Source organism: Triplophysa rosa, linkage group LG5 (assembly GCF_024868665.1).
Source record: "Triplophysa rosa linkage group LG5, Trosa_1v2, whole genome shotgun sequence".
Lineage (NCBI taxonomy): Eukaryota > Metazoa > Chordata > Actinopteri > Cypriniformes > Nemacheilidae > Triplophysa > Triplophysa rosa.
Window position 1 is genome coordinate 12,389,578 of NC_079894.1, and position 25,641 is coordinate 12,415,218.

The 25,641-nt window shown below is 37.8% G+C and overlaps 3 protein-coding genes across 4 annotated transcripts; all 3 read left to right on the forward strand.

Annotated features, from left to right (window-relative positions):
* Positions 1-67: 67 nt before the first annotated feature.
* ppp1r7 (protein phosphatase 1, regulatory (inhibitor) subunit 7) lies at positions 68-4,321 on the forward strand. Its single transcript, XM_057334129.1, has 10 exons — positions 68-151; positions 1,141-1,236; positions 1,356-1,411; positions 1,493-1,558; positions 1,681-1,811; positions 1,938-2,100; positions 2,218-2,334; positions 2,408-2,512; positions 2,762-2,848; positions 3,077-4,321. Exons 1-10 carry the CDS (start codon positions 112-114, stop codon positions 3,251-3,253), a joined length of 1,038 nt encoding a protein of 345 aa, XP_057190112.1. The 5' UTR covers positions 68-111; the 3' UTR covers positions 3,254-4,321.
* Positions 4,322-4,828: 507 nt separating this feature from the next.
* On the forward strand, positions 4,829-11,703 carry ubxn7 (UBX domain protein 7). Of its 2 annotated transcripts, none has more exons than XM_057334103.1 (11): positions 4,829-4,934; positions 6,262-6,418; positions 6,563-6,630; positions 7,419-7,484; positions 7,583-7,695; positions 7,785-7,931; positions 8,044-8,134; positions 9,709-9,836; positions 9,929-10,382; positions 10,463-10,542; positions 10,647-11,702. In XM_057334103.1, the coding sequence occupies exons 1-11, from the start codon at positions 4,865-4,867 to the stop codon at positions 10,806-10,808; spliced, it is 1,536 nt and encodes a 511-aa protein (XP_057190086.1). In that variant the 5' UTR covers positions 4,829-4,864; the 3' UTR covers positions 10,809-11,702. The 2 variants fall into 2 exon arrangements, with proteins under 2 accessions (XP_057190086.1, XP_057190087.1); XM_057334104.1 differs by lacking the exon at positions 4,829-4,934 and adding an exon at positions 5,073-5,190 and having other exon boundaries at positions 10,647-11,703.
* Positions 11,704-14,915: 3,212 nt separating this feature from the next.
* On the forward strand, positions 14,916-24,823 carry tfa (transferrin-a). Its single transcript, XM_057334055.1, has 17 exons — positions 14,916-14,952; positions 15,044-15,195; positions 15,315-15,417; positions 15,582-15,770; positions 15,913-16,048; positions 16,137-16,189; positions 16,327-16,490; positions 16,567-16,708; positions 16,798-16,946; positions 22,332-22,428; positions 22,561-22,584; positions 22,709-22,870; positions 23,241-23,394; positions 23,707-23,774; positions 23,896-24,083; positions 24,331-24,496; positions 24,700-24,823. Exons 1-17 carry the CDS (start codon positions 14,916-14,918, stop codon positions 24,744-24,746), a joined length of 2,031 nt encoding a protein of 676 aa, XP_057190038.1. The 3' UTR covers positions 24,747-24,823.
* The last annotated feature ends 818 nt before the right edge of the window (positions 24,824-25,641 follow it).

The following is a 25,641-nucleotide window of genomic DNA, read 5'->3' on the forward strand; positions in this document are numbered from 1 at the left end:
CAAATTATAAAATAAGTATATAATCATAATTATTTATAGTCCCGAAATCCTGTTTCCTATTGGTGGATGCTGGTGTCAATAATCCAGTAAAGTGGGTGGGGCTAGCGGAAAATGGCGACCTTATCTGTCGGAGAACCTCAAGAGATGGAAGGTAAAAATTACTTCTCTGTTATTGATGCTTTAATTTTATGAAAGCAGCAGAAATATGTTCTCATCCTACATACTCAAAGTAGGGTTTTGTTTTTTAATGGTTAATATTTTAGTGTCCTTTCGCCATTCATTTAGACTGTAATGTGTGATTGTTTACGTTAAACACCAAAGTCGCTCATGTTTGAAATAACGACGAAAGCTAACTCGCTGTCTATTGTGAGAGTATTTAAATGATAGTCGTTAGTCCAGACTTCTTTTCAGTTGGGTGTAAAGTAGTGTATGGCGTCAGTGCACACACACATTTCTGGTTCGCTAATGTAGCTCACAGGCTCGCGATACCTGTTCAGATGCTTAAAGTATAGGAATGCATGTGTTTGAATGAGTAGACGTGACGGATCGGGGGTTTCTCGATGCTTGCGTTTGTTTTCGGATGCTTGATCAGTTTGGTATAATGCTTGTACTGTACGTTACTGGTGGGATCAGTGTGTGTGTGTGTGTGTGTGTGTGTGTGTATGTTTGTATATCCCGGTGGGGACCTAAACCTGAATACACACCAACACATGGGGACTCGTGTCACCGTGGGGACCAAAATTGAGGTCCCCAGGGGCAAAAAAGCTAATAAATTGTACAGAACAATATTTTTTACAAATCTAAAAATGCAAAAAGTGTTCTATGATCTTTAGGTTTAGGGATAGGGTTAGGGATAGGGGATAGAATATACAGTTTGTACAGTATAAAAACATTACGCCTATGGACTGTCCCCACGGGGATAGTCAACCAAAGCCTGTGTGTGTGTGTGTGTGTGTGGGATGGACTTTAATACAGCATTATGTTAATGGATGAAGGCTTTTAAATCGTGCTTTCAGATTAAAGTAACGTGACAACAAAGTGTGTGCGTTCACCATGTGCATTATCATTTCATCACAGTAAGTTGGTGATTTATCTCATTCATATTCTGTGCCTCTGAACTATTCATAATCATATTAATAGTGGATAGGAGAGGTGAGTCTGAAGAATCTGGTGATGATGAGACCAAAAGAAAGAGCCTCAATGGAGAGGTTGACTCCCGACAAGCCCCTTCAACTGGTGAGACCACCTTGCCCATTTCATTCGCATTTTATTAAGTGACGGAAAGAAATGAAAAGATGATATTTAATAACATTAATACATGTGATATTCTCTCTACCACATCTTGCTTCTTATAGTACCAGAGGAGTCACCGGTTGACATGGACACCATAACCTTAGACCCAGATGAAGAGGTGGTTCAGAATGAATTTTAGGTTTTGAGACTGAGAAAGGGGTTATTACTGCTATTACTTACTATGCTATGCATTGTTTAGGATGTGGATCTGGTTCACTGTAGAATTGGGAAGATTGAAGGTCTAGAGGTTCTTAAGAAAGCAAAGGTAAGAGTATTTTACAATAGTTTGTGCACAATGCACTTTACTGTCAGAGAAGTACATCTAGAGTACTTCATATTGGGGAAATGTTGCTTATTTTAAGTAATTCACTTTGTTTTTACCATCAGACAATTTCTCTCAGACAAAACCTCATCAAATGCATTGAGAACTTGGAAAGCCTTGTCTCATTAAGGGAACTGGACCTTTATGACAACCAGATTCGCAAACTAGAGAATATTGAGGCCCTAACAGAGCTTGAGTAAGTCAGACTAATGTTATTAAAACATTACTGATCGAAACAGAAGTATAGTGATATTCTCAAAAAGGTCTGTAGGGAATTCACTTTATTAGCAGATTTTGGAAAATTCTGTTGTGTGCTTTGCAGGCAGCTAGATGTATCATTCAACATGCTGAGGAAAATTGAGGGATTGGACCGTCTCACGAAAATCAAAAAGCTCTTCCTGCTTCATAATAAGATCACAAGCATTGCCAACCTCGATCATCTGACTAGCCTTCAAATGCTCGAGCTGGGCTCTAACCGTATCAGGGTAAGAAATTAAAAGCCATACCTGCTGTCTATCTGTAATAATCTACATAACATGTTTTCTATTAATAATGTAGACACGTTTTGAAGCTTGCATTTGATAGATGTTTTACCATTTCAGGTTATTGAAAATCTGGATTTTCTTAGTTTCTTGGAGAGTTTGTTTCTTGGCACGAATAAAATTACTCGACTACAGAACCTTGATGGACTGCACAATCTGATGGTTCTCAGTATTCAGGTACCCCTGTGCTAAATAGGGAATTTTTTGCCAAATGTTGCTTTCAACATTAACATCTGTTCCTGTCTGACAGAGTAACCGTATCACAAAGTTAGAGGGACTCCAGAATCTTGTGAATCTGCGAGAGCTTTACTTGAGTCATAACGGCATTGAAGTCATAGAAGGCCTGGAGAACAATGTAAGTCTTAGATTTTTGCATCATCTTTATACTCTCAATTTATGTAAGATCATATGCCAAATTTTATATATATTTTTAAATATATTTAAAATTGTTTCACATCCTGCTTTACTGCATCTTCACTCCACGGGGAATATCAACGTGTTCTGATCTGTCATCATATCTAGCTGTGGTTTTATTTTTAAATGTCCTAGAATATTTGGGTGCTAGAAAATGTAGGTCTTATCTCACTCACTTTCTTCTTTTTAGAAAAAGCTGACAACTTTGGATATTGCTGCAAACAGGATAAAAAAGATTGAAAATATTAACCACTTGACGGACTTAAAAGAATTTTGGGTAAGCTGTGAATAGTGTGAAGCAGTTTGTATTGTTATATTTTTGTATGGCATTGTATTTATATACTTGTATATAAATATTTTGCTACCGTCCTTCAAATGATTACTTTGTAATGCTGTTGTCATATAAATAATATATTTCTGATACAATCATTGAAATTCAGTCCTCGCCACAAATTAATAGTTATACAGTTTGTAGTTGTACATGGTTGAATTTTCTCTCTCACAGATGAATGACAACCAGATTGATAACTGGGCAGACCTGGATGAACTCAAGAATGCCAAAGGTCTAGAGACTATCTATCTGGAGAGAAACCCCCTGCAGAAGGACCCTCAATATAGACGCAAGATCATGCTGGCACTGCCCAGTGTCAGGCAGATCGATGCCACCTTCATCCGTTTCTGACCATCCACTTCATCTGCCCTTGTGCCCTCCCTCACTATCATCTGAACATTATAAACACATCATCACCATCTTTCCCTATTTATCGCTTTTAATTGCTTTTTTAAAAAAAATACACTCCCAGTGTTGCCATTCCATGTACTGGCATCGTTTACTTACAAAAAGACTGTACCTATGCCCTGACTCATGCTATAGCGTGAATGAATGCTTGTTCATTTATTTTCGGTTTAGGTCTCTGGCCCTACTGAGAAAAAGCGACTTTTGCAGTTTGGGAAATTTTGACCCTTACAGCCTTATCATTGTGGTTAGGTAATAATTGCATTGTTATAAACCCTTGTTTAGTATCAGAGATTTTCACCCTTTATGGTTTACATCAAGTGCGAATTCTCAGTTACTGTATGATGTGGTAAAAAGGTCAGTCTTCACTTTCTGTTTAGGTACTGAAAATAACAATTCTCTGAAATCTGGTTTAGCACTGAACACTACATGGACTGCTCTCTTGAGTAATATGTAGGCAGGCTGTAATGGATGAAACTTGCATATCAGTTCTTGATATATATCAAGATATATTGTATATTTCTCACTATGCTGAAACACTGCTGCATAGAAAAAAGAAAGAAAAGCTCTTTCATTAATATTACATTTTAACAGCCCCAGTAACAGATTAAGTCAGTTTGAAGAACAAATATCACACCACAACATCTTGAGCAATTTTAGACCAAGTCTTAATATCTACAGGGCAAAGTTATATCAGGAGGTCAGTATTTGTGTTAATTTTCTGTATTTATTTCAACCTTATTTTTTGTTTTTAGATAAATCAAAAAAGATGTACACAGACACTCATGGAAAAACTATGTTGTGACTGGCAGTTAGGCCATTCGTACTTAACTAGAGGGGTGTCTAAACTTGACTTTGCCATTACTATATACTACAAATGGGATAAACAGTCCCATTTAAATGGGGTTAATAGCAACAGCATAGGATTTATTTTAATTTGCTTGTATTTTCATTCATTTTGCACGCTCGGTTGACTGTTTCTGGATTGAATGTACAATAAATAAACAAAATTTACAGAGATGAGTGCTTTGATTGTTTATTCATCATTACTAATGCAACTTATTTTAATACTAACATGAACGCATTTGGCTGTAGTAATTGTCCACGCGAATACGTTTTTATATATATATGCTTTTATTCAAGAACATTACAAACATACATACATAGAGGATCACATCACATTCAACGTTACATTTATAATAGTAGTAAAGATCCAATGAAGAATGTAAGGGAGAGAGAGAAAAAAAGGGATATCTTACAATAGATTGATAAAGGAATACGTTTCAAGAATCATATACAATCGTTTTGCTTTTTTATTCCTAATATATTTAAGAGACTCAAAATAATGTCCTAATTAAATTTTACATGATACGATGTTGGGTTTATTATTCTCAGATTTTTGTTTGTGTTTTTACCATACTTGACCAATTGGTTTCCACGCGATTACTACATTACCCAGAGACCCAGTACAGTGACGCAAAAAGGAAGCTACAGAAAAAGATCTCATTGGTGGACGACGTGCATGCGTACAGTCGTGTTGTTGTTAGTGGCGGCAAGATGGCGACTCTCGGATACGCATCAGCCCCGGGGGTTAATGGGTTAATACAACAGTTCACAGCCATAACTGGTAAATATTGACATTTTACATTTGTGGGGAATTTTTACCCAGACTGTTTCTCTTTAGAAAAATGGGGTGCATTTAGAATTGATGTATGTGGGAGGAATAATCGCGAGACTCACCATCAGTACTGCCCCCTCTGTCATGCAAAGGAAAGAGACTGTAACGAAAGACAGCTGATGCTAGCTGCTATCTCCACTTGCTTTAAAACAGGTTTAAATGCGAAAGAAAGAAATCAAACCATGAAATGGCTGTCACATGTAATGTAAAGTATTTTTCAAAATATGCCGATGGTTATGTAAAACTCTCTCGGACTAAACTTGTAACGTTGAGCATTGTAACGTTGCTTCTGTTATTCCATCACTGCTATTCGTGTAACATCTTTATATTCAAACCACTCGAGTAAACCAGATTATTTTTTTTTGAAAGACTGTAATGATTAAAGACGTGGGCACATTTAAATGCTACAGGTTAGGATGTTTTCAGCCACCCCGAGTATGTTAGATAACTTCAGCAAGTGTCTGGTTTATAAACCATGGTCCACAACATGGCGGTTTGTGTAGGCAGATACTAAATCAATTATCCGTTTTGTGTGTATGCTTCTCTCAACTCCCATCAAAGTGATACACCTTTGTGTTTGTCGGACGGGAACTGTTAATCTAACTGTTCTTTGATGTGCACACGCAGGCTGATTTAAAGGCTTAACGTTACTTGGTGGTTTGTATCGCTTGTTAGTTTCAGTTTTGTTCATCAGAAACGCAGTGCCATGTTTCGCTGCTCGCTACTTTTTTTGTAAATGTGAAAGATGCACTGAATGTGCGCATGCGCTCTTGAGGGGTGGGCATTTGAGAATTTAAAAAAAACGAGCGAAAGTTGAGCGCAGCTCTTCTCTCTTCAGCACATTTGTAACCGTATATTGCAGGATTTCTTTCACGTTGCGTTTTTGAACATATTTGCAATATTTACTTAATGTTACAATCTTAAAAAACACCAACGTACTAAAATACTATAAAATATACGTAAAATACCCGTTTCTTTACTTGTAACAAAGATTTCGATGCTTACACCAAAATCAATGTATAGTTAAAGTCAACAGTAAAACCATAATAGGATTTAATTTAAGGTAATGAAGAATCCTTCATAATCTTCATGTAATTTTGTTTATTTTTGATGACTGTCGTTGCTGATAAACTGCTGTGTTTTGTCAGAAACAATGGCTTTTTTATCTTATGTAACTCAGTAGCTCTTTATAAATTATTTCAGACAGGAAACTCGTGTGAGAAATCACAAAAAATCTGCGTGTTTCACATTATAAATGTTCTTCATGGTTTTGCAGGTGCTACAGAAAGTGTGGGGAAGCATATGCTAGAAGCATGTAACAATAACCTAGAGATGGCAGTTACCATGTTTCTGGATGGAGGTGGGATCGCAGAGGAACCCAGCACAAGCGCCAGTTCAGCCGGGGCCTCCAGCAGCAGACATCCACCCATAGAGTGAGTGACTCCAGATGTCTCGGTATTGTCAAGCAACATCAAATCCCCTCGGAGTCTGCCCCGCATCATTAAGACGTTTGTAAACAAGCACTGTTCTCTCAGTCTGAAGCAGCGTTATTCAATGTATGTTCCCCTTTCTGGCAGAGATGATGTGCGAGCACCTATTCCTCAGAAGCAAGATATTCTGGTGGAGCCCGAACCCTTGTTTGGAGGTAATGCGGTGCTCATTTTTTTATGTTGTCTCTTGCAGCTAATACCTGTTTTACACTGTACACACAAGCAGATCAGAGTTATATAGCAGAGCAACTATAGCGACAAATGGACTTTCACACTAGAAGCATCTATACTGCGTAACCGCTTCAAAAGTTCAGAAATCAGATATGTACCACTGAATAACATTATCTCAAACATTATATAACCATGCATCTACTTAAACAATAGTTCAAATAGTTACCCTTGTTGCAATGTAATTACAGTTTTGAATTACATGTTTAAGGGATAGTTCACCCAAAAATGAAATTTCTGTCATGAATTACTCACTCTCTAGTTGTTCCAAAGCGGTATGAATGTCTTTGTTTGGTTTAACACAGAGAAATATATTTGGATGAATGCTTGTAACCAAACAGTTCTTTGCCACCATTGATTGCCATAGTAGGAAAAATTATAATGGTAGTCAAAAGTGCCCCAGAACTGTTTGCTGTCCTACATTCTTTAAAATATCTTCTTTTTTTATTCCGATTCTGATTTTGTGTTCAACAGAACAAAAAATTATAAAGTAATTTTTCCTACTATGGTAGTCAATGGTGACCAAGAACTGTTTGGTTATAAGCATTCTTCCAAATATCTTTCTCTGTGTTCATCAGAACAAAGAAATTTATACCTATTTGGAACAATCCCTTTAATATGTGTACAGACAAAAATGTGTTCTGCTTACATGTGTAGTGTAAAACAGGTCTAACCTGTTCTGTTTATATCATCAAGTCATTTCTCTTTTTCACAGTACCAAAGAGGCGTAGACCAGCGCGATCGATCTTTGACGGATTTCGCGATTTTCAGACTGAAACCAGTGAGTAGCTGTGAGGCATGTTGATGGCATACTCTCACTCAAACATAGTCAAGATCGGTTTGTGAGCAGTTCTCTGCTGTTCTTTGGTGTCCCTCTAGTCCGACAGGAGCAGGAGTTGAGAAACGGAAGTGCAAAGGACAAGAAGCTGAGCACTTTAGCCGATCTGTTCCGTCCCCCTATAGAACTCATGCACAAAGGCAGCTTTGAGACAGTAATTTCTATGATTTTACTAAATTGATTAAATCTAATGAATGACTAAACAGCCATGTGTATTGACTTTGAGCGACTTTCTCACCTCAGGCAAAAGACTGTGGTCAGCTTGACAACAAATGGCTGATGATCAACATTCAGAATGTTCAGGATTTTGCCTGCCAGTGTCTGAACAGAGATGTGTGGAGCAATGATGCTGTGAAAAACCTCATCAGAGAACACTTCATATTCTGGCAGGTACATTTACACAGACATAAATGCCTACCACCACTGTATTTTCTATATGTGACAAAACATGTCAATATGAGCTGTAAAATGGTGTTTGGATTGAAGCTATTGTTGTTTTTAGGTGTACCACGACAGTGAGGAAGGGCAGAGGTACATTCAGTTTTACAAGCTTAACAAGTTCCCCTATATTTCTATCTTGGACCCCCGTACAGGTAAGGGACACAAGGCCGTGCGATCGCCCTTATGCATTTACTGTTGTGATTGAGCCACAGCAGATTTTGTCTCGTGACAATGTATACAGTTGCCTGATTGGCAGGACAATTTCCAGCCCAAAGGCTCACTAAAACCCGCCAACTCCAAAAATACCAGCCCAAATTTTAACTGCTAAAATAATGTGATAGAAATTTATTGCAATGTCAATCAACGATGATAACCATTTTATATCCTTAAATCGAAGAATGACAATTATATACAAAGAAGTATATATTCCAGAACATATAATGCAAAATTTAGCAAGTCCAGCAGCTGTCAAGGACGAGTATGCCAGAGCACAGTCTGTACAGTTTAAAGGTGTGCTGATGATGAACAGAAGTAGTATAATCCCATATTCATATATTTATTAAATCATTCAACTGTGCTCTGAATTCAGTTATTGTTATATTTACAAAGTCTTCGAGTCGTCTGTCACCACATTGTGAGATTTGAGTTACTCTCCCGTTACGTCCAACATGTACTGTATTTGGGCTACTTTGGCATTGCGATCGCTTCAATATACAAAATCTGGTCCTTTATTGCACCAAAACCCCGTCACTCACGAGTCATTACATCTCAACGGTAGATTAATTGACAGGTCTCCCTATCCCAGACCCAGACCTGATTGGTTAAACTAAACCAAGAAGGGCTGTGTTAAGGAATAATGTGTTAATTACTGCACTACACATTATTTTTGAACGTTTTGAAATAACTTTCAAATAAAAGCATGGAAAAGGCAAGCTGCTTGGGCGGGTTTTTAATTTCATAAGCAGCCCAAATTTTGTCCACCCACTCAATGCATTTTTCTCCGGTTTAATGCCTTCAAAAGAAGCCCAATCATTTACAATGTGTAATCGAATAATTTAAATGATAGTTCACCCAAAAATGAAAATTCATTCATCATTTACTCACCCTCTTGTCATTTTAAACCTGTATGACTTTCTTCCACTGAACACAAAAGAAGATATTTTGAAAAAGTTGGTAACCGAACAGCGGCAGCACCCATTCACTTCTATTATATGGACACAAAACCAATGCAAATCAATGAGTGCCATCACTGTTCGGTTACCAACATTCTTCAAAATATCTTCTTTTGTGTTCTGCAGAAGAAAGAAAGTCATACAGGTTTGAAATGACAAGAGGGTGAGTAAATGATGACAGAATTTTCATTTTTGGGTGAACTATCACTTTAAGGATGTCAGCTGAGGAAGTGATAGACATTCTTCCGTCTGGTTTGCCATTCCATGTTTTTGTCTTGCAAGAATGCTAAACTTTCCTAAAGCATTGTTGTAACTTTAAAAAAATCTTAAAAATAGAAAGTGCATCTAAATGTGTTAATTTATTACGTTTCTGTCACAAAAATGTATAATAGATGTTATAACGAGCCTCATCATGTGAAAAAAATGTGTGACATTTTTACTTTAAGTTCTGCTGTTATATTATGTCTTTGTATTCATTAGCTTTTTACATATACAGTATTATATTGTCTTTCTTTGTATTCATTTGCTTTTTACATTTGTGTTGACAAATACAGGACAAAAAATGGTTGAGTTGAACCAGTTAGATGTGTCCTCATTCCTGGATCAGGTCACAGGCTTCCTGTCAGAACATGGGCAGCTGGACGGGCAGTCCAGTCAACCTCCTGCCAAACGTGCTCGTTCTGTAAGTATAAGTTGAAGGTCCAGAAAGTCCAAGGAGTTCATGAAGGCATTAAATTATTTCATAACATTAATGTTTTTTTATCTCTTTTAAAGGAGAGTTTAATAGATGCCAGTGAAGACAGTCAGTTAGAGGCAGCTATCCGGGCATCTCTTCAAGAAACACACTACGAGTCTACCCAGGACAAGGCCGAGTCACGCTCGGATGATGATTCAGATGCAGAACCTTTCTCTGACAGCGAAGGTCTGATCTCAGTGGATGGCTCGGGAGGGGAGGAGTCTTTAGATGGACAGGTCTCCAAAGATGTAGCTCCTCCCATAGCCCAACCCATTATAGCAGACAGTCCTGCCAATCACAGGAAGTCCCTGCACAAAGAGTTGGGCTGCAGGAAAGAGGAGAGTAAAAAGAACCACATAGAGCCGGCGGGACATAGCCACAGACAGACAGGACAAACAGAGTCCCAGCATCAGCTTGGAGAGAACCACAGATCCATATCACACCAGCCCTCAGAGCCTGCTGGCACCAGCACAGCAGAACCAGATGACAATGGTATACAACTTTTTTGGCTTTCGTTTAAAGCTGAAGCATGTATTTTGTTTGTAATACACATATGACTAAAATGACTGCAGGTCCAAAAGCCCGCTTGATGCTGCGATACCCGGATGGCCAGAGGGAACAGATAGCACTGTCTGCTAAAGCTAATCTTATGGTGGGCATCCTCCTACATTTTTTATAGTTTGTTGTATTTTCAGTATTCAGTTAAATGCAGTGGTCTGATGTATGAAATATGAATTCTTTTTTTGTCTTTTGTAGGCATTGGTGAGACATGTTCAGTCTAAAGGGTTCCCCAATGAGCGCTTTGAACTTGTCACCAACTTTCCCCGTCGAAGACTCACTCACTTGGACTATGACATCACATTGCAGGAAGCAGGACTGTGTCCGCAGGAGACTGTGTTTGTGCAAGAGAGGAATTAGCCCCTCCCCTTGTATATAAGCCACACCCCTCCTATCCTGTCACTTGTGCCCTAGAAAGACTGAATTGACTGTGCCCTGTTACCACTTTTTTTTAATAAGTCCTGGTTACATGGAACTGTTTGTAGTTCATAGGGCCACCCCAAGCTCCATTTATATACATATTTATTTGACAAACAAATCAGCACATCTCATCCTGTTTGGGTCTAACTCTTTATTTCATTGTCACACTCACATTGAAAGAGCTACGTTTAGGAAAGATTTGGAATACAAATGCTCAAAAGGTTTCTGATGGTTTAAAGGTTTGTAAGGAATGCTTTTCTGATGGCTTATCATGTTTATGCAAAGTTTCTTTGTTCCAAAATTGCTGAAGTTCCTGTTAACAGAATCATCTAAGCAAAGGGGTCCTATTGTTGACGGGCTCGGGGGATGAACGGGTGGGTGTTTATTTTTTAGAGGCACACCCTCAAAAATCTCATCTGCAATGTGCAGGTAAGGAGTGGAGTGACATTTAGCTATAGTAAGTTTCTGTCTCCTTTTTTATATACTGCATCATTTCCACAAAAACTCATTCTCAAATATAATCATTGAAACAAAAGGGACGACTGGCCTACTTGAGTAATTTTCTGGAGTAATTTTTTAATGACTTTTTCTCTGTTTTGTGAGTTGGTGCTTGTTAAAAAGCTTGAAACTCCGCTTTAACATGACTTGATCAATAGTAGAAGCATCTGAATGTCTTTTAGGTTAAAAAATTTGAAACATGTTGTGAAAGAAAAAATAGACCAACAGAGTTTCACATGGCTTGAAAATGATTGTCCAGGGTACATAGTTTGCCTTTGAAATGAAGTTAAAAGGCCTTTTTTGCTCAAACACAACAAAGACTTATATCAGAAGATGTTTGTTAGACGTCATTTTTCTCTCATCACCCTTCTTGCAATGATTGAACTGTATGAATGGCCACTGGGGGGCCAGACAAACCCAGCAGGTGAAGTAGTATTCAGAGCTGTATGCTTTTGTGGGGGTTTTAGAGGTTTATTAGTGCTTCATGAAGTGTAAACAATGTAACATAACACAAAAAATTGTTAATGATGCCACAGAAACACCCTTGGTTTCTTGGGTCTACCCACAGGGCTATATTATGTGGCAAAGCTCTTGGTTTGCTCTTTGCTCTGTGACTTTCTGCTTATCACATCAGTTGGGGAAAATTGTGACCTTTAACTGCTTATACAACCAGGTTATTGAACCCTCGAACACGGGTTTGCACCCAGACACATCAATGTAGTCAATAGAAAAATGTCATGGAATCCATAATATAGGACAGCTTTTTCAAATCTTCTCCTTATTTAGAAACTCCTTTTAAACTGGAGAGCAAAGTCAAGAAAATGTACAATTTGCCTGGAGCAGAAAAACGCTATACATTCAAATATGATGTACAGAACACCTTGAGAATTGACAAAAGAGAAAAGCATCAAAGCACCCCTGATAAAAGGTGGTAGTGTTTTACAATTCGTGATTTAAGGACAATGCTAATCAAGATGTAGATCAATAAGACAGTTGCTATCAAAACATAAGAAACATCCTTCATGGTGTCACATGGTGTGTACGTCACAACCAAATTCCTGACAACGTCTGATCTCAATGAATGACCATAGTGATTTTTCACCATAGTATTCCAGAACTTTGATGATGATGTTGTTCTGTACCTGTAGGTCTAGAGGTGTACCCAAGTGATGTGTCTTCCGTTCACAGAAAATTATGGCGAAGCATCAGGCCCACATTATTTTGGTATTTTGAAATGTCTAAAGTGCCACTTTAAACAGATAGTTCACCCAAAAATGAAAATTCTGTCTGAATTGCTCACTCTAGTTTTCCAAACCTGTATAAATTGCTTTGTTTGGTTGAAAAAAAGAGAAAGATATTTGGACGAATGCTTGTAACCAAACAGTTCTTGGACATCATTGACTACCATAGTAGGAAAAATGGCAATGGTAGTCGAAAGTGCCCAAGAACTGTTGCTGTCCTACATTCTTCAAAATATCTTCTTTTGTGTTCAACAGAACAAAACAATTATAAAGAATTTTTTTCCTTTTATGGTAGTCATTAGCGTCCAAGAACCGTTTGGTTACAAGCATTATTTCAAGTATCGTTCTCTGTGTTCATTGGAACAAAGAAATTTATACAGATGCGGAACAACTCGAAGGTGAGTAAATGATGAAAGAACATTCATTTTTGGGTGAGGTCAAAATAGTTGTTTCTTGAAATCAATCTCTTCTTTCACAGTTTCCATGGCCAAATAGCTTCAAACTGCAAAATAATAATACATACTTTGGATGCCTAAACCCCACCCTTAACTCTCACCCTAAACTTAACAATAGTGACATTACAATACATATGACGGTATTTCAGATCATTTTCATTAACAGCCTGTATGGTGAGTCTCTGAGGCTTAAAAACGATAAAGTTTACAAAATTCCAATAAATATCTGGGGGTATCTTTGTTTATAGAAATCTGTGGGACGGCATATCAGAGTTGCAAAAATTTGAAACATACAGTATGTGGCCAAATGCAATGTATTTTTGGTTTAATATTACGGTACATGCAGTGGCTCATTGGCTAGATGGATTTCATTTTCAATCAAATCTAGGTTTAGAAAAGATAGATACTACTACAAGACTACTCTTACTTCCTGTAAAATTGTGCAACTGAGGCTAAGGTAAATATCTGCAGCTGCCCAAATATCAAGTCAGGTCAGTCAACCGGGGGTGGAAAGCACAGAGTTTACTCATGAGACTACACAGTGCCAGCACTGCTCGTTCTTGGCAATGTAAAGTCAGATTAAAAGGGTGATTTTACATTCACCAGTGTAGTAGCTTTTCCGACCTTCAAACTCCAATCTTTAACACCCTTAAAAAGAACAATGCTAAATGTTTTTTTTTATCAAATTCATGTTAAAATATGAATAGAAAATATTTATAAACATGCAAAAATGACCTCTGATCCCTTCACATCGTGGCCCAGTATCCCTGGAAAATATATCACGCATTGTTTGCCAGAAGCTTGTCTGTTATCCTGTCAGGTAGCAGTCTGTCAGAGGTCAGAGTTCTTTAGATTGTGCTAGACGGACAGTTCAGACAGATAATGTTACATTCTGCTGAAACTGCACTGACACATTTATAATTCATATAGCTTGAATAAAAGTAGGTTTGAAGATCGGATGGATTATATCTGTTCAAACAAACTTGCATCACTTGCCAAAATCTAAATAATTCAATTTTAAGGTTTTGAAACAAACATGTCCAACTGTATAGCATATTTCTCATAATCGCCCCTTACTTTTGTAGATAGTCTACTTTGACTGACTCTTAAAGTTAAAGCCATGGTAATGAACCTGCATACAGTGCTCATGAGAGGGCATATATTTCTCAAAAATATAATTTAAATATCATTCTACATATCAAGTAGTAGTTAAGAGTTGGTACTTTATGCTTTGGAATTGAGTAATGTTTACAAAGGACACTAGTTAAATATGGTGCAATCAGATGATTTCCAAGCCCACTTACATATCAGTCTCCTCACAGAGATCATTTTTACAAAGTGCAAAACTTTACATGCTGTTGTAACAAGGCAAATCTGATGGATTTTATTAATACATCTCTTTCATAAATTGGTTAAATAAGCAAAATAAATACTTAAATGAACATAATTTAACATAATTTAAATGGTGCGTGAGCATTATTTCCTCAATAATTACAATAATTAATATGAATGCAAAGTAAATTATTAAGTAAATGCATTAGCCTTTATGAACAAGTATAATGAATAAGAAAAAGATAAACTGCATTATAACTTAATAGAAAACATTATTAATAAATAAAATGTATATTAATGTACTCTAGTCCTTATTTATAAGCACTTCAATAGGTCATTTCTATAACAGAAGACTTCTCTTTGTAAATGTGAACTGGCTCACAACCTCCACACGTAGATATTGAGAAATGAGCAATCATGAGTGTTCTGTTTGTCTGACCCAACCCACAGAGTTTCTAGTCCTTCTATAAAAAGCGTTGTTTGTTCTGTTACCGCCTGCTTATTCCAGGTTTGGGCCCAGTATGAAGCTCCTGCTCACCACACTCTTGGGGTGCCTCGGTACTTTTCAGAATAAGTTTGATATCATAGCCATGTACTTTGCTGTTTTATTGATTCAATTGTTGTGTTTAATGTGTCTTTTTCTTTGCAGTTTTGGCGTTGCCTTTAGCCACTGGTCAAAAAATCAGATGGTGTGTGAGGTCGCAGAGCGAGTTAAATAAATGCAAAAAACTGTCCGGCAAAGCACCAGATCTTGGGTGTTATCTCCAGCCGAGTGTGACTGACTGTATTACAATCATCAAGGTAAAACAACATTTTATCTGTTCTACAAAGACAAAAGGTACACCCTGAAAAAAGCCCAGTTTTGGCCTTAAAAGAGCACATAATATCTTTTTAATAATCAAATTACTTGTGTTTGACAGGAGGGTTTTGCAGATGCCATAACAGTTGATGGAGAAAATGTGCATAAAGGTGGACTCAAGAACTATGAACTCCATCCTATCATTGCAGATAAATATAAAAAAGGTACAGTTTTTTTGTGAGTTTGCACAATTATACAAATGTATACATTTTAATAAACTATTTTTTCAGTTACAACAGAGTTTGATAAATAGAATTCAAAACCTCTATGCATCGTTGATATCAAAATGATTACGTTTTGCATGTGTATTGTTTTATCGTTATAACAGGACAAGAACCATGTTATGCTGTTGCTGTGGTAAAGAAAGTCACTGACTTCACTATCAATGATCTCAGTGGGAAGAAGTCCTGTCACAGTTGTTATAAAATGTCTGGAGGCTGGAATCTTCCCATCGGCAGCCTGATCTCAAAGAAGATAATTACTTGGGAAGGTGTTGATGACAAATCACTTGAAAAAGGTTAATGTTGTCCTATTTAGAAATAAATTGTAGATTAGGAATAAATGTGGTTAGTGGCTGTGTGAGGTGTTTTGTTGATGTATCACTAAAGTAACAGGACACAAGGCTGAATATATTATATTGCATGATTTTATTTCTGCAGCTGTGTCAGAGTTCTTCTCAGTCAGTTGTGTTCCTGGAATATCAAAAGCCAGCTATCCGAATCTGTGTAAAGCCTGCAAGGGTGACTGCTCCTGCACCCCCAATGAAAACTACCATGGCAGTGAAGGAGCCATTCGGTAAAATTCAAACTAGTACATTATCACAGTTACACTGACTCTCTCCATTTTAAAATCAACAATATTATAAACTCATACTCCTCTCCAGGTGCCTGAAGAATGGTGGAGAGGTTGCCTTTGTTTGTCACAATAAAATCCCAGGTGAGTATTTCATAAAGGCGTAAATGAAATCGAGATTATTGACATAGAAACTGTCAACAGGTAAATGATTCAGTGTATATATGATTCTACGTTTTTTTTGTGTGTGTAAAAAGCTCATTTGTTTTTGAAACTTTAAGAGGCTGAGAAACCGAATTATGAGCTGTTGTGCCTGGACGGCACCAGGAAAAGTGTTGATGACTACAAAAACTGCCACCTTGGTAAAGAGCCTGCCCATGCTGTCATCAGCCGCAAGGATCCTGATTTATCAGAACGGATTTATAAACTCCTTAGTCAACTTCCGGTATGCCATTTCAAAGAATTGAATCAGTTAAATTTAGGATTTGGTGTTGTTTATTGTTATGTTGTGTGCTCAACAGGCCTCAGATCTTTTCTCATCTGAGGGAGGTAAAGATCTGATGTTCTCAGACTCTGCATCTGGACTGATCAGGCTACCAGAAATCACAGACTCTTTTCTCTTCTTGAAAAAAGATTATCATGAGATCATGTTTGCGCTTAAAGGTGATAAAGCCACTGAAATCAAAAATATCCATTAAATATTTTCTCCACGATGTATTTCATGAAATTTATGTACAATTTGTTTTCTTCAGGCGACCCTGAGCCAGCCAAAGCTTTGTCTCGGCATATTAAGTGGTGTAATGTTGGCCATGCAGAAAAAAACAAGTGTGACAGTTTAGGGATTTCTGACATCGAGTGTCTGATGGCATCTTCAGTGGATGAATGCATCCCAAAAGTCATGGTATTGTCAGGTCAATTGACCTTTGTTCCTTACAATGGCTCGTATTTAAGAAAAGACTGTACAACAGAAAACTATAGGGCCACATCCACACGAAGCCAGAGCTTTCCCTATCCGGTTTTATTTTTCCTTTTCACGGCGTGGTCTCAAGAAATATCTGCGTACACACGAAACCGCTAAACCGTAGTCATGGCCGGTGATATCTCTTGAACCGATTCTTTTCAGTGAACCGGTTGACCAGATCGGACTGAATCGTTCTAAACAGTTCGCATCTCCACTATGCACTTAATCACAAAATTACTTCAATTACTCACTTTCTGGCGTGTCTGACAGTCCCTCTGACTCTAAACCATTGTATTACTTAGTTACTCCAGTACTGAACTTAAGTGGGGTGAAGACAGAACTGATGAGAACGAGCAGCTGATACTGAGCGGTTCTGGTTCTCGACGGTTGCAGCTTTCACATCACCAGTAGGCTACACACTGAACCCAGAGCTGTTTCTTTCGGACACGTGATACTGCGCAGTGTGCGTGCATGTCATTTTTAAAGCGGATAAAAAGCTTAGTAGGTCAGACATTTTATCAAACATCAGAGGTGTGATACTATAAAACACATTATTAATTTGTTTAGGACTTTATTACTGCCTCATCACTGTATGTACACCGATCTGCAGCACCATTTGGGTTCATAACACTGCTAGAGCGGTTCTCGTTCTCGAGTCAAGAACCGGTATCAGATCACCAGTACACTGAACCAAGAGCTGTTTCGGACACATCCGACTGAGAACCGATGAGCTGATAATAGGGGGCATGCGTGATTCACGTCAGGCTACCGAACAGTGTGGACAACTGATGCTCTGCTACTGCTACGAACGCACATGAACAGAGGACTTATATGGAGCAATCTGGCTAAATGTGAGTTCATTTAATAACAAATAAATCGTATTGGATTATGCATGGATCATATCGTTTCTGTAAAACTCTATGACGAAGATCAAATAATTGATTATTTTCAAAGGGGTGCTGCAATGATGTGTCATGCATTCTGACTTTACAATGTTAAACGTGCTGTCTTCTCATGCTTAACATGGTCAACTTGTCAAAAAACGAGTTGGGCTTATTACGTAGTATTTCTGTGCTCGATACACTCCGCCAGCGATCGTACAGGTTTCGGAAAGTTTTTTTCGAACATATAAAACTGTTTCGTAACAATTTTTCTTAGTCCCTTATTGGACAATTCTCCCGGAAAAGCACGCGGCACGCCCACGCGGCAGCAAGTAGAGCAGGAGAAGGAGCATGCGCAGACGTCACTTTCACTTGTGTGCAGGAGAGAGAGAGAGCATACGTTCGCGAAGTTCAGGTGTTTGTTTGTTCACTGCATTTGGGTGATGAATGTTATATAAACGGTGGATATAATGCTGGATTTGTAGATTGTTTGAAACTGATATATGGAGCCGTCCCAGCTCTAAAATATTCCTGACATGAACCGCATGCTGTTAGTGAAACTGATGTCTGTGTTTTGTTGGCAATGGGTGCACACATGCTTTAGTTCAGCCTACCCCTCCCCCCCGCACGCGCCGTATGCTCTTGGAAATAATCGTACAGCTGTATCTATCTTTTATAAATGTGTATATCAAACTAAATACTCTTCGAAGATACGAAGTATGCAATACTACTCTATAGGTACTCAAGATTAATATGAGATTGGCAGAAACCGCGTGTGTTAGGGCCGCTTTAAGGCATACCTGTCAACATTTGGATACCAAAATCCGGGAGACCCGTGATTGCGGTGGTGTTGTGCAGGGCAAATAGGGAACCCCTCTGTTAAAAATCTTTTAATTACTTTATAGCTAACATAACATGATCATGTCAAATTCGTAAATGTAAATCAAATATATTTATTCAGAACAATAAAACAGACTGTTTAATGCACCTCTGAAAGGTATCATTTTAATTTAAATTTTGCCAGAGATCTCAATGTCAGACATGAAATATGAAAAATACCTCTAAACGCGGGTTAAAAAAGTACGAGCAGTTGTCCCTTCACATGTCCCGTAGTTCGGTTTTAACTGGTTTATTAGTTAGCAGAATGTTTTTAATAGTTTTTTTATTTACATGGATAGATGGATTAACCACTGTTTGTGTATTGCAGTTATTATTTACAAGAATTGCTTATGGTCACAATACGGGAAATATTAGAAATGAACTCTATATTACTTCTTTTTATTCAGAATTGTCTGCAGAACACAACACTCTTTTCATAACAGAATTAAAAAGTGTAACAACAACGGCTAATAAGACATTCTTTAAAAACTACGAAAATATTACTTCTGCAGATCAAGCTGTAATGTAACGTTAGACTTTACTGCATCTACCTGTCAAAGCTCTGGATGGAACGATCTGTCGTCACCAGTGAGCAGACACGGACTGTGAGGAGCGAGCGTTAAATGGAAACATATTGAAATATGTGGACCTTAAGCGGTGTAAAGAGAACGTTTTTAGAGGGGATGTAAATCTTCTCCTTCGGCTGCCGTTCAGTTTCGCCTACCAAAGTGTGCCTCAGCCTGTGAGGACAAATGGGCAGTGGCTCAAGCCTCAAACCACGGAGCCACCCTCCTGTTCACGCGAACGCGTTCCGGTGTTGTACCGAAATTCGACTCCCCTACTTCTGATTGGTTCATTCACTTAGGATGCTGCTTTGTGATTGGTCCCTATCTCTAAATCCCGCCCCCATACCTAAGCCTAACCCTAATCTTCGTAGGGGAACTAGTGATGGGAAGTTCGGATCATTTTACTGACTCGGACCTTTGAGTCTCGTTCAGCAAAATGAACGAATCTTTTTTCGAGTCATATCGTTCATTTCGTTCATTTTAGCAAAATATAATTAAAATGTTACATGTTACTTTCCTAACACATCTACTACTTATGCAAACGTTGATCACATTACAAACAATACAAAACTATAATGCTATAAGAAACAGAAAAGATTAATTCATTGTTTACCTGGGTCTTTAGTCTATGATTAGCTCACCACACCTCTTATCTGACAAGTCTTCGGGTTTGACTCTTTCGTTCATCACGTGACAGCTTCGTAAAATAAACCAATGCAGTCAGAGCCGGAAAAAGAACGGATTAATTCACCTCTCGAGTCTTCGGGTTTGAGTCGTTCGTTCTTTTGTCACATGACGTGACAGCTTTGGACAGAGAAATTAGTTAATTTACTAATTCCAGTACAGCACCCATAGAATGTTGCGCAATGCGCATGCAAGACTGAACGAATCACTCCTCGAGACGACTCGTTCTTCCCGAGTCACATTAAAGAATCGTTCAAGAACGACCCATCACTAGTCGTAATCTCACGGGGAGTAGGATTTTGATACAACACCGGTTCCCTTCAAGAGAAATAACAAAACGGGAGTGTTGCGGGAGATGGGTGTGGATATTCCCATTACTACTAAACCAACTCAAAACGATGTACAGTAGTATAAACAACAAATCAGTATGTGGCGCTGTAATTCTGCCACAGAGATACACTAAAAACGGAGAAGAAGACTTTAAACATGTGCATAAACTCTGCGCGCTGGGGTGATGACATCAAAAATATACGGATCGGCTGTACACACGAAAACGCAACAGTGGCGGTTTAGATTTATCCCCTCTGGGACACGGTTTCAAAAAATTGTGGTTTCAGGCTCCCAAAACTAACCCCTCCCCCAACCCAACTCTTACACCTAAATAACCCCTCCCCCAACCCAATCACAACACAAGGGTAGCACAAATTTATGGGTAGCATAAATTGGCAGAACACCTGATCCGTGTGGACGTAACGCCGATACGATACTAAATCTGTATGGTATATTTAGTATATATATGTATAGTTAGATTTTGTTTAGCAGGCATTTTATAAACCATTTTATAAGCATTTATAAACCGTTGCTGTCCTTCCGAAACCTCGGATGTCCAGATTCTACAAAAGCCCTGAGCCTCAAGGTGAAAAAAAATCTTTTGAGAGTAGAAAAATAAAAAATGTCTTTGATCCATTCTGAGCCAAAGTCCGAAGACTCTCTCTCTCTGTTTTTTTTTAAATTTTCGCTCTTCAAATTTTTTCCGCTCTTCAAAACCTTTTTCCTCAGGGAGCAACACAAGTAAGAAAAAAATGATGGCTAGCTAACTTTAGCATGCGGTACCAGCTTCGGCCACCAGTGTGTTGATAAGTATGCATGAAATGTATTGCTTGACCGCTTTAAACCTTGAATAAAACAATTACGCGAATCAAGACGTAGTAAGGTTATATGAAGTTCAGAGGACTTTATGAGGCTCCTACATTTACTTTCAGCAATACCAGACATTTCAGACCATAGTATTTAGGAGGGTTAAACACAAAATTACGAGTAATGTAACCTATACTGTGTGACGGAGGTGGCTTTTAGAGAATTCTGCATCTGATTACTATGACATTTATCGACATATTTGTTTTGTTAGTACAATTGCAAGAAATAGAACGAGTATAAAGCCACGCAGCGGGCACAGATACGCGCAGTTGCAACAACTCGGCCACACCGCACGCGCCAGATGCATTGTTATGTGCTCTCAGAGGAAAATGTTTGAAGAGCGAAAAAAAGTTTTGAAGAGCGAAAAAAGGTTTTAAAGAGCAAAAAAAGTTCGGAAGAGTGACATTTTTTTAAAGAGTAATGGAAAAATATTTTGAAGACGGAAAAAAGTTTTGAAGAGTGAAAAAGGTTTGAGGAGCAAAACAAAAAATGTTTTTAAGAACGAAAAAAGTTTCAAGGAGAGAGAAAATAATCAGAGAGAGAGAGAGAGAGAGAGAGAGAGAGAGAGAGAGAGAGAGAGAGAGAGAGAGAGAGAGTCTTCGGACTTAGGCTCAGGAACGATCTACTGTAGGACACTGTTTTTATTTCTCCCACAGTAAAAAAAAATCACCTTGCGGTTCAGGGCCACCAGAAAATTCACTGTTTTTCAGGAACTGGAAATGATAAATTACGGTGTTGTCAAAGTTGACACTTTTTTTTACACTACTTTTCTTTGGTTACATACGTATTTGCAAAACCCAGTGACAAACATAAAGGGAGACTAATAATAATGATTTATGGCAAAAAAATAATGAAGTATGGAGATACAAGGTTTCAGGACAGCAGCGATATTTTAAATGGGTAACACTGTGGTCATACACATTTTCCTTTAACAAGACTGCAACTGAAACGGCTACTTCCTTACTGTATAGCTGCCAAAAATCAGTATGCCTCATGAATACCTCAGTATGCCATAAACAGTAGTCTATATATTTGACAATGTACATTAACTGCTTATGTGGTTCCCACCTAGTCTAACAAACTTTCTGATTCTGATTTTTTTCTGATTTTCTTTTAAGCGTGGAGAAATGGATGCCTTTGCATCTGATGGTGGGCAGGTGTATGCTGCTGACAGTTGTGGTCTATTTGTAGCCATGGCTGAGCAGTATGAAAAGGGTAAGAATAAATAAAACAAACACTTTTTGTGTCATTTTGATCCCACCACATATAACCAGATAGCTTTATATCTGATGTCAAAATGTTTAGTAATGAAATTTAAATTTAACTTAACTTTGTTGACCCTTTCAGATAAGTGTAACAGTGGTGATGCCAGTAAGTATTAATTAGTTACTGTTAACTGATAACAACTATTTTTAATCCATCTAAATACTATTGAACTGCTAAGCACTTCAGTGTATATGTCAATTCTTAATCTTCATTTCTGTGATGTGCACAGACGCTACATCCTACTATGTTGTGGCTGTGGTGAAAAAGGGCTCAGGTGTAACCTGGAATAATCTAAAAAATAGGAACTCGTGCCACACTGGCTTGAACCGCAACGCTGGTTGGAATGTCCCAAAAGGTGTACTATGCATGAGGAAGAATGAGTGTGACTTGTGTGAGTATCATATGCACAACAATTCAGCCAAAAAATATTTTGTGGCTATAATGTTGCATGAAATGTAAAAAGTATTTTGAATGCTTATCCAGATCTTGTACATACAAGCCTTATACACGTAAGGGTACTGATGTTGGGACACATTCTGTGCTTCAGTTTCCAAATCGTTTAAATATAGTTCAAGTTTTTTTGCTTGCAGGATTTTTTTGTTGAAACAGTTTGAAGCACACAATTTTAAAGAATTTTACTGCAAACCATGGTATTAAGATTTGTCTTGTTGGAATAAATGGGCCTTATGCCATGGGATGTAATTTCAGAAAGAACAGGATTTTGTTAAATAACAAGTTATTCTGTATGTTCAATTTTGCAGACAATTTCTTCAAAAAAGGCTGTGCTCCTGGTGCTCAACCTGACTCAAACATGTGTGAATTGTGTAAAGGCAAAGAGAAGGATGTGGGAGGACAGTGGAGCAAGTGCAAAGCCTCTACTGATGAGATGTTTTATGGCTATGATGGAGCCTTCAGGTACTAGAAAATACTAACCTGTATATAACACACACTGTAAAAAATAACTTAAAAACAACAAAAAAATGAGTTGCCTTGGTTTGAGTTAATGCAACCTAAACATATTAGTAAACTCAACGAGTTTAGTCGACTCAACAAGAAATTCAGTGAGCTAATATTTATAAGTTAAATTACCTTAAAATTTTAAGGCAACTAGATAACTTTTTTTAATTGAACAAAAAAACTGTTTTTTAAAGTGCACACATGGAAATGCAGTCATTTGCTGATGAATTTGTGTTTTCTGCTGTTGTTTGTATACACACCTGTTTGCAGGTGTCTTGTAGAAGGAGGAGGTGATGTCGCGTTTATCAAGCACAGCATTGTTCCAAGTTACACAGATGGTTAGTGTGTTTTATGATTATTAATGGAGGATATAATTCCTTTAGTCACACCTTTAGAATATAATATTCCTAATAGGCCAGTTTAACTAAGATTTCCTACTTCACTGTTATATCTGCTTAGGTAATGGACCCAACTGGGCTAAGAATCTAAAGTCAAAAGATTTTGAATTGATTTGTCCAGAGTCACCAAATGAAACAAAAAAAATCGATCAATTTAAAACTTGTAACTGGGCTCTTGTGCCCGCTCATGCTGTTTTGACCCGTGAAGATGGTCTCAGTGATGTAGTCCGCGTCCTGAAAGATGCTCAGGTAAATTCATCTGCTATTCTGTATAGATTATTTTTCAGTGTTTTGGTTAGTTTTATAGTTTTTTTGACACTGACATCAATCAAATAAATAAAAAGCAAGACTCTACAACAATATTTGATAAACGCTACGCTTGACCAAAGTTTTTTTTAAAGAATCATGTAACATATAAAAAGTACTGTATCCATAGCAACTCATGTAGTGAACAGCTCATGTAATTCTTGTGTGAATTCTCTCCCATTTATTTCAGATTAAAATTGGACCTCATCTATTTGAGTCACCTGGTGGTAGAAACCTCATGTTTTCTGATTCTACTAAATGTCTTCAAGAGATTAATAAATCCAACAAGGAGTTCCTGACTAAAGACTATGTGGACATAATTGAAAGCAATTACAAGACTGACAAGAATTTACCAGGTATAGTATCTATAATATAAACACCTACAGTCTATAAATGATTTTAGTTTCAGTTCCTTTCTTTGAATGCAAATTTAAAGTAAAATGCAAAAAAACAGCCTTTTATCAGATTAAAAGAATAAATTATATTTTGGTAAATTTATGGATATTGACATTGCAAGGACTTTTGATTGTAATACATGTTCATATGTTTCTCTTTACAGATCTGGTGCGTGCATGCACTTTAAATAACTATGTAGTAGAAGAATAAGTTCCATACAGAAATACATAACAAACTCTGGCCATATGAGCTTCATATGAGCTTTGTTCCACCCCTGCCTAACTAGATCAAAGGACCACTGGATTTCTGCTTTTTAAGTTGTATGTTGTTATTAAACAAAATCATCAACAAAATGTTCATGTGTTGTAATAGTGTTTCTATAAGCAGGTATCTAAAATGCTAAGGTTCCACAATAAAAGTAATACTTAAAGGACTACTTCAAGGTCACGAAAGCAATATCTAAACTACTTTCATGTACACAGCAGCAAAGCAGATCAGAAGTGTCTTTAAAGCTGCATCCCGGAATCGCGATCTCTTAAAAAAATGGCAGTTATTTGGTAACGTTATTTTCATCAGAGCGGATCTGTAACTTTCTCTTTCTTTCTTCCTCGCCACAGCTCGAGGTTTCTTGGTTTTAAAACAGGTGATTCCACAAATGTAATCCGAGTAAAGGCTTTGTAAATGGAGATTTTTCAATGACATTTCACTGATGATCACTATTTAAACTTTCCAGTTTAAACGTCACCATTGATGACCATTAATATTCTAAGTGACTGTTGTAAGAACAAACATCTCCACCACCCACACATTCTTTTTACAGACAATATAATAACGTAAAGAGGAACTGCTCCAACCTAAAGGCCAGGGCATACTTGACTTTCCGCGTCCGTGTCCGTCTCGCGCACAAATGCGTCAGCACAGCTTCCTGCACACACTCATCACGGACTAGGCGCGGACGTCCAAGTTCAACACATGCGCAATACAAATGAGTATGCGTGCTCTACCAGACCGTCAGAGGGCAGTGCTGAGTCACGTCATTCACAGACCCACTGCAAATTAATGATTGAGGAAGTGTTTTCACCATTGCAAACAATCCGAGCAAACA

Bases quoted from the DNA above. Each gene is read 5' to 3' on its own strand.
- ppp1r7 (XM_057334129.1), top strand. From the start codon at position 112: ATGGCGACCTTATCTGTCGGAGAACCTCAAGAGATGGAAG. The intron at 152-1,140 runs GTAAAAATTACT...TCATATTAATAG, and splicing joins AGAACCTCAAGAGATGGAAG to TGGATAGGAGAGGTGAGTCT. The intron at 1,237-1,355 runs GTGAGACCACCT...TGCTTCTTATAG, and splicing joins CCGACAAGCCCCTTCAACTG to TACCAGAGGAGTCACCGGTT.
- ubxn7 (XM_057334103.1), top strand. From the start codon at position 4,865: ATGGCGACTCTCGGATACGCATCAGCCCCGGGGGTTAATGGGTTAATA. The intron at 6,631-7,418 runs GTAATGCGGTGC...TCTTTTTCACAG, and splicing joins GCCCGAACCCTTGTTTGGAG to TACCAAAGAGGCGTAGACCA. The intron at 7,485-7,582 runs GTGAGTAGCTGT...GTGTCCCTCTAG, and splicing joins CGATTTTCAGACTGAAACCA to TCCGACAGGAGCAGGAGTTG.
- tfa (XM_057334055.1), top strand. From the start codon at position 14,916: ATGAAGCTCCTGCTCACCACACTCTTGGGGTGCCTCG. The intron at 15,196-15,314 runs GTAAAACAACAT...TGTGTTTGACAG, and splicing joins ACTGTATTACAATCATCAAG to GAGGGTTTTGCAGATGCCAT. The intron at 24,497-24,699 runs GTATAGTATCTA...TTCTCTTTACAG, and splicing joins GACTGACAAGAATTTACCAG to ATCTGGTGCGTGCATGCACT.